Consider the following 17,070-nt stretch of genomic DNA (forward strand, 5'->3'; position numbering starts at 1 on the left):
TGAATGTTATTATTTAGGCGGGAAAACGATCGACAAAAATAACATTCAAGATAATATTGTTCGTGAAGAATATGAACGTTTTTTTTCTTTATGTTTTGTGAAGTAAAATTTAGCCCGATTTAGAGTTTAGGGTTTAGGGTTTAGGGTTTGGTGTTTTGAGTTTATTCCATAAACCCAAAACACCAAACCCTAAACCCTAAACCCTAAACTCTAAACCGTTCGTGTTAAAAACTCAATCTAAATCCTAAATCTAAACCCTAAACCCTAAATTTCTAAACCCTAATATCTAAACCCTATAAACCCTAATATCTAAACCCTAATATCTAAACTCCAATAGCTAAAACCTCAAAATACGCTCGAAAAACACGATAATTGTTATATATTACTTCTTCGAGCGTTTTCCCGCTAAAATAAAAACATTTATCACAAAGTGTCTCTACTAAATGTTTATATTTTCATCTCATTTATGATGTTCGTGAACAAAGTTTTTTCAAAAAACTAAAAAAAAAAAGTTTTTGTTTCCCCCGTTTCCCCCCGAATGGTTACTTCCCTCTTGATCCTATATATATATATATATATATATATATATATATATATATATATATAGTTTGCAAATTAATTAAACAAAGTTATAAATGTTAAATATGGTATGCTTACACGTAACTCTAAAGAGTTACGTTTAACATTTTTCTAAATAAAATATAACGTATGATACAACCATCACATATGTGAAGATACTCTAATTGTTAGGGGTCTTGACATTCTTGTAAGATGTTTCGAGTTCGAATCATGTGGTGGATAAAGAAGAGTTGCACACCGTCATAGAATAATCTTAATAGGAAGTCTAAAATTAAAAACTGAGTTCATTATTAATGTAATTAACTCAAACTGGAAGGGTGGTTTTAGTCAAATATAAAATGCTAGTTTGATGTATGAACTCCAAAAGCCTTTAACATTGCTAAATTGACTATGATACCCTTTAGCTCTCTTCTGCCCTCAATCCGCCGCACATCGTTATCATCAACCACCACCACCACCATCTTCCGATCTCCGTCCATGGCAGCCCAACCCTACCACCAGCAATTTGATTCCCAAGAAACCCAATTAAATAAAGAGCCCATTTTATTAGAAAATTACCCAGTTCCACTGTCCCCGCCATTACCACTCATATCTAAAGACATAGAACTCAACAGAGCCATGTCAGCTTCTTCTAAATCCAGTTTGTTTACTATTAATAAAAGTGATGTGCTTTTTGAAGATGAATGGCTTATTGCTTTCAATAAACCTCAGGGGGTTTATTGTGAAACTATTTTGGCTTCTGTTCCCACTCTTCTACTCAATAACTCAACTGAACTCGGTAAGTTTATTTTTTTCTTTTTATTCTTTAATTTAAATACTTATTTTTAATAGTTAATGTATAAATGGGAAAATTAATAAGTTTATAATCAAATAATGAATTTGGATACATATATAACCTTAAAGTTGGTAATGATTAAGCCCCTTATATGATTACACCCTATAAAAAGTTATCCTCAATAAAATGTTGTATTATGCTGTATATATTGACTTTTGGTTGGTGTACTATAGTAAGTATAATTGCTTTTTTTGCTAATAAAAAACAATGATATGTTATGGACACTATGTGTGTTAATTTCTGTATTTGTAGGTACCCAAGCGAAGAAGATGGAACTGCATCTTGCAAATAGACTCGATCGGGATACAAGTGGTGTGATACTAATCACCAAATCACATAAAGTAGCTGCAAAGCTCGTTAAGGCTTTCACGGATCACAAAGTGAGAAAAACATACATCGCCTTTTGCGTCGGACAACGTCCAAAATGGAAAAAGATGACTCTTAAATCAGGCCATGGTCGATCAAAGTTTGGAGCTTGGCGTGTGTATGCTGCAAAAGATGTTGGTAGGAAGTTACCAGGTGGATCTTCGGTTAAACACATGGAAACTTTATTTGAAGTATTATCGATAAATGGGGAGGAATGTACTAAAGAGATGAGTGAATTGAATGTAGTTGTTGAAGACAAATCTTTAATCGAATTCGATTGTGAAGCAAATAAGGTTGAGATTTTGGTTAGAGCGTATCCTAGAAGTGGAAGAACGCATCAGATACGGTTGCATTGTCAGTACCTTGGAATACCTGTAAGGGGAGATGTGAAATACGAGGGTGTTTATGAGTGGAATGAGACTGTATACGATGGTCATGAACTTCACGCCGAAAGTTTGACTTTTGACCATCCGGTTACGGGTTCTTCTGTCGTTATTCATGCCCCTTTACCTTCGTGGGCTAATAAAGGGTTGGCGTTGGCTTTATAAGTGAATAGATTCTGTTTATTTAGACCATGATTTGAAGTTCTTTTCAATTCCATCCACTGGCAACATCATCAGGTAATACATGCTATCTCTAAAAATACAAATTCTTATGGTTGGTTTTTCATTTGGTATTGATTTTGGCCATAATCATGAGGAATGGTAGGGTTTGAATGTAGTTTTAGACTTATCTTTTGCTGTATAAATTAACAAAAGAAAATTAGTATGTGTTTTTGAGTTGTATGCCTTTAGATTTAGAAAGTTAGAATAAGAACTTGTGATAGAGGTTCACATGAAGAGGGTAATTTGGTCATTTGCCCATTACACACCTTGTACATGGTACTTATATTGGACCGGGTTGTCATAGTAAAACTTTATTCGAATGAGATTCTTCAAATTATGTTTTTTTATGAATCCAGTCCCTAATATTGGTATTCCATTACCATATGAACAAATTTTGTAGTCTACCAGAAGTTTACTAGAATATAGTGTTCGGTAAATGGCATTATATATCATTAAGTTGTGTTTGATATATTTATTTACCATTTATAAGACTGTTAGCTTCGTACATGGTCATCTGAACACTTCACAATTGTTTATTGGTAGGTTGACTCTTGGAACATGTTATTGCTTCCTTGTACATGAAGGGAAAACGTTTGCCAGGAAATGTGTTGAAATTTTTTTACATAAGCACAGAAACCAAATGTGTTCATAACCAGATTGTTGACTTTTTGATTTGACCGAAACTAGAGACCGAAGTTTACACAAGAGGAAAATGACAAGTTTTGGATATATCTATCAAAGGTTAGGTCCATTAAGTTCACTGCTTTTATTGTTTGTACATTATATCTCTTTGATGATTTTCTGGATGGTATTTTGGTTGGTAATTGGTATCTCGTTTCATTATCAGATTGTAAAATATAAATGTCACAGCATAAAGTGTGATCGATAGATACTAAATGATGCTAAAATTATTTGTAAATTGTAATACTTCATGTGTTTTAACACATACATTTTACTTGTGTTTTCTTTAGTTTTTCTTTTTCATACGAAGACTTAGTGAAATTTGATAAATTTTGACCATCCCGTTACGGTTTCTTCTATTGTCATTCATGCCCCCTTTGCCTTCGTGGGCTAACAAAGGGTTGGTGTTGGCTTTTAAGTGAACGGACTTCGTTTGTTTAGACCATGGCTTGAAGTCAAGATATCAATCTTTTTGGAAAAACTCTTTCAATTTTAAACCCTAGATTCAAACTAGCAATCTTTTTCACTTTCTTCATAGTCTCCGATCAGCGTTGGATCGCTTGTCGGAATAAACTCTCGCAACAGCAACACAAGTATACCTAATCATCTCTGGTTTTGTGGCCTTAGAAGAGAACGGTTTTCCCGCTGCAAATTGTCTTTGTTGAATAATGCCGTTCAATACGAGCAATTGTGTAAAAAGAATAAAGTTTTGGTAGCTTCGTTGTCTGATTATGATAATGGGAATGGTATTGGTAATGAAACTATTATTACCTTGTGATCGCTGGACTTGGTGGTCATTGTGCTGCTTTTCATGCCGCTAAAAATGCTATTCGATTGCATTTTAATCTCAGTTTTAAGATAAATGTGTAATGCGTATTACAGATATAAGGTAAGTTTCAAGAGAGAATAAACCTTAAAGTTGTCTTTTGTTGAACTAAATACTTCAGAAACAATTTGTTAGCGATATGATAGTATACATTAATAGTTTAGATATGCTGGCTTGTGTAATTCGTATTAGACAATAGGTGAGTGTTTCATGCATTTCTTAGAGTGTGTTTGATAAAACTGAATGATTTAGCGCTGAATGGTTCAGAATCTGAATGATTCAAAGCCTCTGAATAAAGTGTGTTCTGAATGAAAAAAAGTTGTTTGATAATCAATTTGAATGAACTGTATGAATTGAGTAAAATTACTTTATTAATGTGTTACATGAATAAAAACTTCAATATAATTGTTGGTTAAGTGTTCTGGATATGATTTGTGGTGGATATTACAGAAAATGTAGGTGCTTAATGGTTAAGAGAGTGTTTCAACTATGAAAATTCAGAATTCTGAACCATGAGATCTTAAATTGAAGAAACCGTCATTGTTGATTTTGGATCAAAAAATCGTTTTGAATCGCTTGCATCTGAGATCTAAAAACGAAAAAAATGAAGTCATCTTCATTCTTAAAATTTGGATCTGAAAACCGTCATTGGTATTCTTGACCGGAAAAATGTTACTGGCAGGGGAGGATAACCGGGGCCCCCGACGAGTAAATTTTTATGTTAAAGTCCAACATTTAGTGTATTTTTATTAAATTTCAACATGTTGACCCATGTCTTTTTATTTTCTAGAAACTTTTAACGTTTTGCACCCGTCGAACAAAATTCCCGAATCTGCCACTGGTCACTGGTGTTGTTGACCGGAAAAACGTCACTGTTGTTACTACAATGGTGGTCCGTTGGAGGTGTTCTTGACCGTAAAAACGACATTGGTGTTTTTGATGTGAACATCGTTGTTCTTGATTTTTGGATATGAAAACAGTTATGGTGTTTAACTACTAACCCATAAAAAAGTGATTTTAAGTTTCGATTAACACAATGTTTAACGTTTTTGGATATGAAAAAAATGGTGTTCTTGGTCGGTGACTTTTTACCGGAAAAAATGGCGCTTTTTGGCCGAAATTGGTAGCCATTGACCAGGAAAATGATGTGGAACTAAATGTTGGGGATGTAATGTTGCCTCTATGTGGAGCAGATCACATGAGAAGGAAAACTCAAAACCATGTTTGGTTACAACAAATTAATGATCTGTATTTTGTTTTACTAGTGAAATTTCTAAGCTGGGAGATTCAAAAACATTTAGCATAACATTCTGAGATTCTTGTGACATGATATTATGACATGCCATGTTTTCATAAATCAAAAGTGCATAAGCTATTTGGACATGTTTATGATCCCAACCTGTTCAATGTATGATTGTATCAGAATAGAAGACTGCTTTATAAATAATGAACACTATTGATAATATTATTTTCTGCAAGATTTAACGATATTGTTTGACTACTAAATCATTGTTTCTCGATCAATGGCGAATCTGTGAGTGGCTTCTTAGTTCTTATACCCAACGAGGGTTTTGAAGTATTACGAGTCTTTGTAGTAGGCTTAACTTGTTAAAACGCCACAATTTCAGCATGGATTAATCATGAAGATGGCTTGAGACAGTTATCACAAGGATTAGATCCACATTTGCACACTCTTCGGTTAAACGATTCCCCAAAGTGCTCCAGTAACATCTGTCTACGACACTTCGCCTGCCAATTTCAAAGATGCAATACATCAAACAATGCTTATAAATAGATTTAAAATGTGCAATCAGATAATTGTAAGTATTAAATAATCTATGCTTACTTTCTCTTCACAATACTCTTTCATTTTACGAGCTTGATCCATTCCTATCTTAAAGCTTTCTTTTTTGTTCCCTCCACTTCGTAGCATACAGACAATGCGACTAAAATCTTTCTTCTGATATAAAACAAGGCATTCAGATTTAAGATTATCTCTTCCAGCCCTCCCAGATTCTTGATAATAGCTTTCAATAGACTTCGATAGTGTATTATGGATCACAAATCTCTGAAATTAATAATCATATAAGATTATAAACTTAACTGCCAACCATTTCCTAACTTGATACAAAAGATACTGTATGTAATATACTTACAACATCAGGCTTATCGATTCCCATGCCAAACGCAATAGTAGCACACACTACATGCACCTCGCCCGTGTGCCATTTCTGTTGTACAGTCATTCTTTGACGAGCAGATAAACCGGCGTGATAATATACCGTTTTAATCTTACATTTCTCATTTAAAAACTTTGAAACTTCCACACATTCATTTTTTGAAAGACAGTACACGATTCCAGAGGAATCTTTGAAGCGCTCGGAAATTAGCTTTCCGAGCTGTTTTAACGGCTCTTTGCTTTTCTCAATCACTTCATACTTCAAATTTGGCCTGTCAAAGCTTGTTTCTAGAACAAGTGCGTGCGGGATTCTTAACGCCATCAAAATGTCCTGTGTAAAACAGTAGGCATCATAAGATCAATGTAGCAATGGTGGAGGTGATAAAATGGGCGGGTCAGTCAGAAATACCTTACGAACTGCCTCTGTTGCAGTAGCGGTTAACGCCATCACAGGGACATTTGGAAAATTCTGCTTCAGACATCCCAATACTCTATAATCCGGACGGAAATCATGTCCCCACTGGCTGAACAAACAAAAGGAGAAGTATATCAAATAAAAAAAAAACATTTAAACCAACATAATATTCATACTGGACAACCTCGTACCTCACACAATGTGCTTCATCAACAACAAAACCAGCTAGTTGTCCCTGTAAAACGTGGGCCATGTTCTAGTTTAAAAATTAAGTTTTCATCTTAAAAATCATTGCAGTGACATATTGATACGAACCATTTTCTACAAATCCAGAAACGAACCTTTCGATGTAGAGCTTTTAAGGTATCTTGAAAGGACAAGTTGCCTGCAATCCTTTCAGGAGTAACATACAAAAGCTTGCACGATGGTTTCTCTCTCCTATAACGTTAACGTATGAAGTAATTTATACATATAACACCATATCTAAAACATATATATCTAACCTCAAGTTGAAACATGACAATTTTACCTTAGCTCTTGAAGTACAGCAGCTCCTTGGGCAGTAGTCTGTTGTGAATTTAAAAAAGTTGACGGTACGCCATACTTGAGGTTCAAAGTAATTATCTGGTCCTGAATAAGAGACAGTAAAGGGGAGATAACTATGGTGACACCTGGCTTCATTGTTGCTGGTAGCTGCATGAAAGTTTACAACATCAGAATCGAAGTTTGTAATTATCTGTATAAAATAACAAAATGCAACTGTTACATCTAAAAATCGAAAAGCGCATGTATACCTGGTAACATAGACTTTTACCACCCCCTGTAGGCATAAGAATGAAACAATCACGTTTCTCCACAAACGCTTTACATGCCTGATGTTGTAACGGACGAAACGCCTTATTACCAAATATCACAACGTTTGCCAATTCAAGGTCGTCTAGTGACTTCAACTCTTCATAACTAAGAGTTCCATTACCATCACTTGATGCTGTCGGACTAGTCTTCTTGCCGAAAAATGATAAAACTGAAGTTTGTGTACTTTTAGTCTGACCATCCTACAAAATGTACAATACAAATCATCGAAATAATTATCAATAACAGGATTTCAACTAAACGTTCAAAGAAAAGTAACAATAGAGATAATGCATACAGAGTATGAGTACAAGGTTGCAAAATTCGCTATTCGGGGAGTAATCGACCAATGAGTAATCGGCAATTCGAGAATTAATCGGATTGTACTTTTTATACATTTAAATATTATATTTCAAAATTATATGTGTATATATAGAAGAAAACCATAAACATAAACATAAACTTTAACATACTTGTCTAAAATCTTTCAATTTGTTCAAAATCTCTAAAATTCTAGTTAAAAAAAAAAAAAAAAATCTTGTTAATATGTTGACCAATTTTGACTTTCACAGACTTCGATCAACAACGTGATTTACCCATTAACTGACGTTGGCCGATTAATTAAACGGATTTTGGAATAACCAGGGATTAATCGGTAATCGGGAGTAATCGGGGTTTTCTACAACAGTGAGTATGACAAACTAGTTTCACCTTCTTTTTTGAAGTGCTTTCACCTACACGTGGCGGCAACTGACTGCTTTTGCTACGCAATAAAGGGTTAGTCAATTTTATATGCTTCTTACTCGAGATATTAAAGTCAGGGTTCTCATCTTCAGTATCAGAATCCAAATGCATCAAGTTTTGATATTTCTGATTTTCAGGTGAGTCGTTTAAAACATGAACAAATGGTTGTTCCCTAATACCGTCGTCGTCATTGGTTACAGTATCCTTCATCGAATCCTCGTTGAACATATCTGCCAATGTTCCACAAGCTTCGGTCTCCAACGCTTGTAAATCATCCCAATCCTCACTATCTTGTATCGTTTCAGCAAGCGACGCAAGAAAATCATCACCACAGTTCTCCACAGTGATAAAGTCCCGCCCATCTTCGCCTACACAATAACTTAAATCACTAATTCCTTGAACATTAACACTTTTCATTAAATTAAAAATTAACTAAAAACAAATTAGCAAAAACATCACATTTTAAAACAATAATTAAAGCACCTATCAGAATCAAACATTGCATCACTTTAATTAATAGATGAGTAATTAAAAAAACAAGCATTCAAGTTTCAAATTGATACTACTCAATATATTGTTATTAAATACACCTATCGTACACTGAAGCAAGATTACTGTTTCACCTAAAGCTAATGCGATTTTTAGGGTTTTAATTTTTTGAATTGAAAAGGCAAATTGAAGTGATAATATGTAAATAGCTAGATAAGAATTAATACCGTAGAGATGAACAAGACGATCGAAGCAAACGCGAGCAGATTCATGATCGAATCCGAATTCAAGAGCTAAACTTATGAACCGCGATTTTTCATTTTCCAGATTCACACCCATTTTTGACTTCTGCAGTACTATCCCCAAAACCTTTCCCGCGCTTCTATTTACCAAAATTATTTGGAGTATTATACGGTGTATTTTATTTTATTTTTTTGTTTTTTATTTTCTGGCGTAAGCGTATTATACACGCACAAATCACAAATGGAACGTTTATAAATTAATTAGTCTTGAAAAGAGGTGAGGTTACTGATAAATTACCCGCCATTTTTTTTTTATTTAAAGTAAAAATAACATTAATAACGGATTCGAAGATCAGCACGTACAATCGATACAATGAAATTCAAAACGAGTCTTATCAAATTAAACCACCTAAACTAACGACCTCACCAACAGGGTGAAAACTCGGTAACACTAGAAAATAAAAGCAAGCAAAGACTATCACATATGGACTAAAAAAATACCAACCGCACTAAGACACGACCAACCAAACTAACAACAAACTATGGTGATCGGGAGAACGTCGATCATAACCGCAACAGAACAACCAAAACAAATAACATACAAATAAAACCGTCATACTCCACCGCAGCCTGCCAGATAAGTTACCGGATAAAATATCCGGCTACTATCCAAAAGAGTTCCACGACCACACCCAAGACAAGAGAACGTCAACAAGAGGCCCGATCAGAAAATGACCAAACAGAGAACCGACAGCAACCATGACTAAAAAAGGTCGGCCCGAGAATGTCGAAAATTACCACCCACCTCACACTCACAAGCCCGGAACCAAGAAACAAAAACACAGGCAGCAAACTACCCTCTGAGCCAGAGTGCCAATGGCACTCGTCGCTGGCCAAAAAAGCTGAATGGAGCCAGAAAACCAAAACTCTAATGATGAAAAACAAAGCCGGCGAAGGATCAACTCAACCAGATTCACTAACAACCCAAACCCACGACGAGAAAAACCAAATAAACACAGACGGACGAGAAAACGTCGCCCTACCGGTGCTTGGGAGAGAAAATTCGGCGAGAATCATGCAAGACAAATGGAACCGAAGAGGATACACGGGAAGCAATGGCCGGAATAAAAACAAAGTCGACGACCATCGTGGCTCCCGACCAACCTTCAGAACCTGCCACTCGAACGGCAGCAAGGAAAAGAAAAGTCAACCGGAAAAACTATAACAACCCTCATATTTCCATACCTGAATTGACTAATTTGACTATAGGGTTGTTATCCATACGTAATATATAATTAAATTCGACGTTGATCAAATATTTATTTTTAGTTGACACGTTCTGTTAACTAAAGTTTACACTAATTATATAAAATAACTTTAGTTAATATTAATGCGTATTATATTTAAAACTATATGTAACATAATTATTAATTAAATGATAAGTTATTTTAATCATTATATATATTTTTAGCTTATAAAAAAATAAAAATAAAAAGAAATAAGTTTTTTTTTAATAAATTAAATAATGAGCCCATGAATTTTGACTAAATATATTCAAAAACAAAAACTTATTAAAAACATTTTTAACATGTTTTTATTATTTTGTCAAAATTGGCACCTTTATTTTATTATTTTTTTTTCTTTTCACCAACCATTTTTTACCTATAAATACATGGCTCCTCATTCATTTTTTCTTGCCAAACACAAAAACTTAAGTTATTCTCTCAAAACCTTGAAGAAAATTTGAGGTACTTTCTATTTTTATTAAATTTTTTTCAATATTGTCATTTATATTTACATTTATTGTATATTCTTTGTAAAATTCGAAATTAATTATGTTTATATGTTATAATTAGTATTATAAGTGGTATGATGCATAAAAATAATTTTGATAATTTATGGAATATTATTTATAATTAAATACGAATTATGTAGTGTTTAAACGTAAAAATAATGTAAAATTCGTAATAAATACTTTTAACCAAAAATAAAATATATATAATTTTTTTCTGAGTTTTTAAAACTTATATAGATCTGAAAAAATTATAAAAATAATTACTTGGATCGAATTGGTATTTATTATATAATTAAACTCTATTATTATGTAATTCGAAGGTAAATTAAGAATAAATATAAAATAATAAAAAAATATTTTTTAAATATTTTTATACAGGTTATTAGACTGATAGAAACTTATAAAAATTATAAAAATAATTATTTGGGTTTATTTAGTAATTGTGTAGAATTAAATTTGTTTTGTGAATACATTAAGGGTAAAAACAAAAATAAATACAAAAATATAATAAAAACGTTTTCTTAAATTTTTCTACTAATCTATATGATTAACTAAGACTATAAAAATTATGTATGTAATTTTTAGATATTTAATTTATTATTTAGACATTTTTGAATAATGTTCGATTAATAAAACACTATTATTTTTGAAGTAATTTAGGTATTTATTTAAAGGTAATTATATTTAATATATATAAGACATACTAAGGTATAATAACTAAATATTAAATAAAACTTAGGTTATATTATCACATATATAATTATTAAGTACATTAATAATTCGTTGTGTGTATATACCTAAAGTGAAGGTTAATCGAAGATAATGTATAATTCATGTGAACTTCATCGCTACTCACGGTCATAAGTGAATGATGTCTAGGTTGCCATTTATGGGTAAGCTTGTGGATCTCGAATGCCATGACTTAGATTCTGGTCAAGAATCCTGGGCCCCCGGTTACATCTGGTCATTCCTGACTTATTTGATAGCAACGAAGTTTGAGTAAAGTTATACAACGTCTTGCTAAAGATTAACCCGAACTTTCTAAAATTGGAAAATTACTATAAGTGGAAACTTTCCATAAATAGTAACCTTCTGAAAATGGAAATTCTTTAGTGAACCATTACTATCAATATAGTACTATATACTATTGTCTGTTAGGCAATGTCTGATCATACGTTCTATCTCTAGGTTGAGATCTCGGTCACGTCCTTCCGTTCAATTCTTTCGTGTGCTACTAAGGTGAACTCCATAGCCCCACTTTTTACTGTTTCATAACTGTTTTATAACTTTTGGGGTGAGACACATGCTTGCTTTATAACTGTTTTACGCTTAGACACAAGTACTAAATTGTTAACTATGTTGTCATGCTTTGATTCATGCTAAATTCCTACCGTAATATCGTTAATTGCTACGTTTAAATGCAAACTTAATTATTGTGAGTAGGCCTATTGAGAGTAACGTCTCTAACCATTCGACCGTTGGTCTTTGGTTACATAATAATGATTCCACGACACTGACAGTACAAGGTGTCATAGGGTAAACTTGTTTAGTAGCGATATTACAAAATGCAGCAACACATTTAGATTGATATTTCTATATCAATCAACTTTAAACTAAATCTTGTGGTCTAAAACTTTGGATATTATTTATAAACCTATGAATTTCACTCAACCTTTTTGGTTGACACTTTAAGCGTGTTTTGTCTCAGGTGATGATTGAGCTAGCTGCTACTTGCTACTAGATGATTGATGTATGCTTTGCTGCTTGCATGGAGTCCATCATTCATATTTATCATTTTGTTTAAGACATTTTCCATTTACTGTACTCTTATGATGTAAAACTTTGAATAATGCTTCCGCTGTTTATTTAATAAATAAACCGTCTCATTTAGAGTCGTTCTCGCTTATACAACTGTGTTATGATATGATTGGTCACAATTACCCCTGGTCCATTTTGGGGGTGTGACAGATTGGTATCAGAGCAGGTTTTTGTAGAGAACCAGGATTGCATCTTATGTGTGCCTTATACAATTAGGTACCTTAGCAATGTAGGACTACAACTTCCTTTGACTATAGTGCCTTTAATTGTTGCCTTTAACTGTTAAATGCTACAATATACTTTAGAAACTTTACTTATCTTAGAATGCCGAGCCAATCTAAGAACTCTGCTCATTCTCCTAAGTACTATTCAATTCTGCCACCACATTTAAATGCGACACCGTTCTCGACATTCCTATGTCATTTATCATGGTTTTGTGTATTACATATGTAATATTATCCATGAATTTTTGAAACTCCTATATTTGTTACTATTCATACTCAAACGTATATAACTCCCTGTTATATCACGTACCTATATGCTTTATGCCTTTATGCATCAGTTTGCGAACCAAAAAATGTCATTGAGTAATCAAGAATCTCAAAGACATTATAATGTCATCACTACTCATATTCATTACTTTTATACCTTTTATTTCTCGTTATTGAATTTTCTTGACGGATGGAGTCTACGAAACTCTAGAATGGAAGGATTTGGATTACCGATTTAAAGGATCCTATAGCTCAAGCCCCTAGACCTGAATAGGCCATTACGAATTGAAAGTCTTTAATCAAAAGATTATCAGATTACATACTTATCATTTTATGATCTCGACACGTCATACTGCTATTATTGGATTATAGACACATCATATCTTATTATATCTTATCATATCTATCTTAATAAACTTTGTCTAACACTTTTCCTAAATTTCCTCCGTAAATTACGGAAATCTTTTTGCTATATATACGTATATCAAGAAGACAAATATATCATTCAATATTCAACACTCATCTCATAACAAAAACCCTTATTCCGATCAGATAATATGGATTTCTCACATAATTCCTCGAACTCCTCGAGCTCCAATGGCAGCGTAACCGGAATGAACCAACCAATTAGTCATCATCTATTTTGGATAAATTGGGGATGGGTTCGTAGTAAACTTAATCAATGGAGACAAGAAGAAGGTGATCCCTTCCACCAACCGAATTCACCTCTTGGTGAAGAACCTGAAGCACTTACTGACGAACCCGTTCGGAACACTATTTTCACCCTCATTTCCAGGGTATCCAGTCACGAATATATAATATCTAAAATTCTAGATCTTATTCATCCACTTGTCCGAACCGCCAATCACCCAGGAATAATAGAAGAAGTCAATGAGCTTCGCGCTCGAGTGGTGGCTCTGGAGAATATGGTGCGAAACCTACGAGCACCAGCAGCATAACCAGCATCACCACCAGTACCAACAGCATCACCACTAATAACATCAGCTTCACCAATAACAAACACCATAATCTGTACCTCGGATATCAACATCATACGCCCCATAGATACCAAGGAATATTAGTAATAATGAGTTAAGATGTATTGACTCATTCTTCCTGAAAATTATATATGTATACTTTATATATATATATATATATATATATATATATATATATATATATATATATATATATATATATATATATATATATATATATATATATATATATGGTTTGGAACAATAATAAATCTTTTCGTATTAAGCTATTACGTGTGAATCTTAAATAGTATGTACTACTTGGTTAATTCATATCACTAATATGCTATGATATACATTCCTCGTTAATCACTGCTTCATCACAATAAACTCCATTTCATAATAAACTAAGTGTATTATTCAAATACATGTTTGGTTTTACACTTTCATTTTCGATGTACTCAAAACTCTTTAGAAAACATCATTCGTGCCTTGTGAATTTCACAAGAATTCCACGAGCATCAACATCATATACCGAGGTATATCAATAACAATGAACGATGGAGTATTGATTCATAACTTCATTAAAGAAAGATTATGCGATGATTATGTAATCTCTCAAGTTTTGAAGATTATTTATTCTCGCTTCAACCGCAAATCAAATGATTTTAATAGTATATTAACTCATTAAATCTATATTATACGTGAAGAATACATATATGAACGTATATCTTCATAAGGATTGTAATTAAAAATCCTTTTGTACAAACTGTTAATTGTGAAAATATTTTAACGGGTAGGTAAAACCCGAGAAATATTTATATCTCACATCAATATCTTACATTGTACATTCTTCAAAATCTGATTCAATAATTAGTAACTATACTACTTACATCCACATATGTATCCGTTCACTAAAGAACAACCATTTTCATACAAATTTAATTACCAATTCTGATTTGGACATATCGGAATCCAAGTAAAGCTTTAGCAAGTGTAATCTTCTTAAAGATCACTACATTCATGAAATATATTCATTCGTATTCTATGATGAATTATCACATCAAACCACCGAAATTATCGTTCATTACATTTGAAATCAACAACGCCTATTCATCAACCACTAGAACCGTTGACGATTACAATCGGCGTTTAATCATCTAAAAATGAAATTTCTTGAAACCATCTCGGATTGATAACCGATGAATCAAATATGGCTGCATTAAATGCAGAGGAAACAGCAAAATTGTAGATGGTCTCAATGGCCAAAAGTTTGATAATAAAGAATGGTACGTTGGAAAAGCTCAAAAGAAAATTTGGAACTGAAAAACGGATTGAGCTAACCATGGAGGAGACCAAGGACAAATACAAGGACCAAACCCTATATTCAAAGAATCCAGGTAATTCTGGATCCGATGAAATCTTTAGAGAATATCTTGCTCCGAAGTTATGTTAAAAGCTTGCGGAAAATTTTTCTTCATCAACCTTCGAACTTAGAAATTCCAAGATGTCATTATAAATATCCTCTATATTTCTGAAGATATTTTCATAACGATTCTTGTCCACAATTAAGTATCTCTTTGCGATATCTTTATAAAGGAAACTATTTTAGTTTCTATATTCAGTAAAATTCAAGTTTAAATTATAAATGTTTTGAAGAAATGTTGGAAATTGAAGCATGAGTTAGTATAATATAATGACGTCAGGCCAACGTGATTATATTACAGTAAGTCATGCTAAATTTTTAATGGAAGATGATGATTCATAGACTTTATAATCATTATTTGCCATGTTACACGACTCTTACATTCTACTTAATCTCTGAACATATCAAGAACATATATTCTTGATAGTTCTATCCTCAGTAATTCTGGTAATTTACCAAATCAAATCGTGATATTACGCTTAGAACATTAGGTTCATTCGAAACTTCATACCTACAAATTCTGGACCATTACTCGCTTAACTTAGAGTCGAGAGCAGAATAAAAAGGTAAAGAGCTCCGACATATAAGGGAAAATACAAAGCCCGATAACAACACGAAAATTACAAATCGTGTATATCAATGCGTATAGCAACATAAAGACACGAGAGAATTAAAAACACTATAACCCCAAGAGCATAGTAGAAGTAAACAGATTCCTCTGGTGGTAAAGAAAAAGAAGCATGACTGCATATATGGTCAATATAATAACAAATATCAATACGGGATTGAGCATATTAACAAATCTTTTGGAAGTATGAATCTAGGAAGAAAGTATAGAAGTGGTGAAGATAATGAAACGGAAGAAGCTAATTTATAGCAAAATTTCCAAACACAGCAATCGAGGCAATTCATCGCATTTAATCAAAGAAATCTCAAAATTCCGTAAATACCGGATAATTAAATCTTATAGATTACGAAGATTTCCTTTAATCCCTTGAATTCCGGAAATCAATCGTGACTACGTCAAAAGTTAAGGCGAACATTTAATTTACTCATTCACTCTTTTACGATAGCTTCGTTTATACTCTTTCTATAATCGAATCGTTCTATCCATATTATTCAATAGTGATAAAACTTTATTCTTCAACTTATATTCATCATTACAATATTCTTGTTGTAAACAATGATGATCTCTATCAAACTTCATGACTATAATTTTCATGAACTACTATCTGTTTTGTCTACCCTAACATTGTGGCATAAATGCTCAAGGTTTAAATGAGCTCGATATTATTCATAACACATTTTATATATCCAATTTACTGAAATGACTTGTATAACATCATCATTTTGAATGATCTCCGCATTAATAATAAAATGCACTTCGTAGAAGAACTTGTAGAAATTATGGTATGTATGATTTTAATTCTTGAAACAGAACAATATTCTATCCGTTGGAATTCACGCAAGGCCCCGAGCATACCTGGGAACGTGAAAACCAAATAAAACGTAAATATCCTCGTCTATGTACGAACAACACCGATTAATGGCAACAACTAAATTTCGGAACGAAATTTCTTTTAACAGGTAGGTACTATAACAACCCTCATATTTCCATACCTGAATTGACTAATTTGACTATAGGGTTGTTATCCATACGTAATATATAATTAAATTCGACGTTGATCAAATATTTATTTTTAGTTGACACGTTCTGTTAACTAAAGTTTACACTAATTATATAAAATAA

At 32.8% G+C, this 17,070-nt stretch overlaps 2 protein-coding genes across 2 annotated transcripts; one reads left to right on the forward strand and one right to left on the reverse strand.

Annotated features, from left to right (window-relative positions):
* The first annotated feature begins 1,019 nt into the window (after window positions 1-1,019).
* LOC139885700 (RNA pseudouridine synthase 1) lies at window positions 1,020-3,270 on the forward strand. The gene is made up of 3 exons (XM_071869455.1): window positions 1,020-1,357; window positions 1,667-2,400; window positions 2,929-3,270. Exons 1-2 carry the CDS (start codon window positions 1,057-1,059, stop codon window positions 2,326-2,328), a joined length of 963 nt encoding a protein of 320 aa, XP_071725556.1. The 5' UTR covers window positions 1,020-1,056; the 3' UTR covers window positions 2,329-2,400; window positions 2,929-3,270.
* Window positions 3,271-5,372: 2,102 nt separating this feature from the next.
* On the reverse strand, window positions 5,373-8,910 carry LOC139849316 (ATP-dependent DNA helicase Q-like 1). Its single transcript, XM_071838978.1, has 10 exons — window positions 8,799-8,910; window positions 8,050-8,450; window positions 7,281-7,541; window positions 7,016-7,179; window positions 6,828-6,924; window positions 6,678-6,721; window positions 6,481-6,595; window positions 6,049-6,402; window positions 5,739-5,960; window positions 5,373-5,641 (listed from the first exon to the last, which is right to left on the reverse strand). The coding sequence occupies exons 1-10, from the start codon at window positions 8,908-8,910 to the stop codon at window positions 5,531-5,533; spliced, it is 1,881 nt and encodes a 626-aa protein (XP_071695079.1). The 3' UTR covers window positions 5,373-5,530.
* Window positions 8,911-17,070: the final 8,160 nt, after the last annotated feature.

Source organism: Rutidosis leptorrhynchoides, chromosome 1 (genome assembly GCF_046630445.1).
Source record: "Rutidosis leptorrhynchoides isolate AG116_Rl617_1_P2 chromosome 1, CSIRO_AGI_Rlap_v1, whole genome shotgun sequence".
Lineage (NCBI taxonomy): Eukaryota > Viridiplantae > Streptophyta > Magnoliopsida > Asterales > Asteraceae > Rutidosis > Rutidosis leptorrhynchoides.

Coding starts and splice junctions, on each gene's coding strand:
- LOC139885700 (XM_071869455.1), top strand. CDS start 1,057: ATGGCAGCCCAACCCTACCACCAGCAATTTGATTCCCAAGAAACCCAA. Junction 1,358..1,666: donor CAATAACTCAACTGAACTCG/GTAAGTTTATTT, acceptor CTGTATTTGTAG/GTACCCAAGCGAAGAAGATG.
- LOC139849316 (XM_071838978.1), bottom strand. CDS start 8,910: ATGGGTGTGAATCTGGAAAATGAAAAATCGCGGTTCATAAGTTTAGCT. Junction 8,451..8,798: donor TCGTCTTGTTCATCTCTACG/GTATTAATTCTT, acceptor GTTATTGTGTAG/GCGAAGATGGGCGGGACTTT. Junction 6,403..6,480: donor CAACAGAGGCAGTTCGTAAG/GTATTTCTGACT, acceptor TGTTTTACACAG/GACATTTTGATGGCGTTAAG.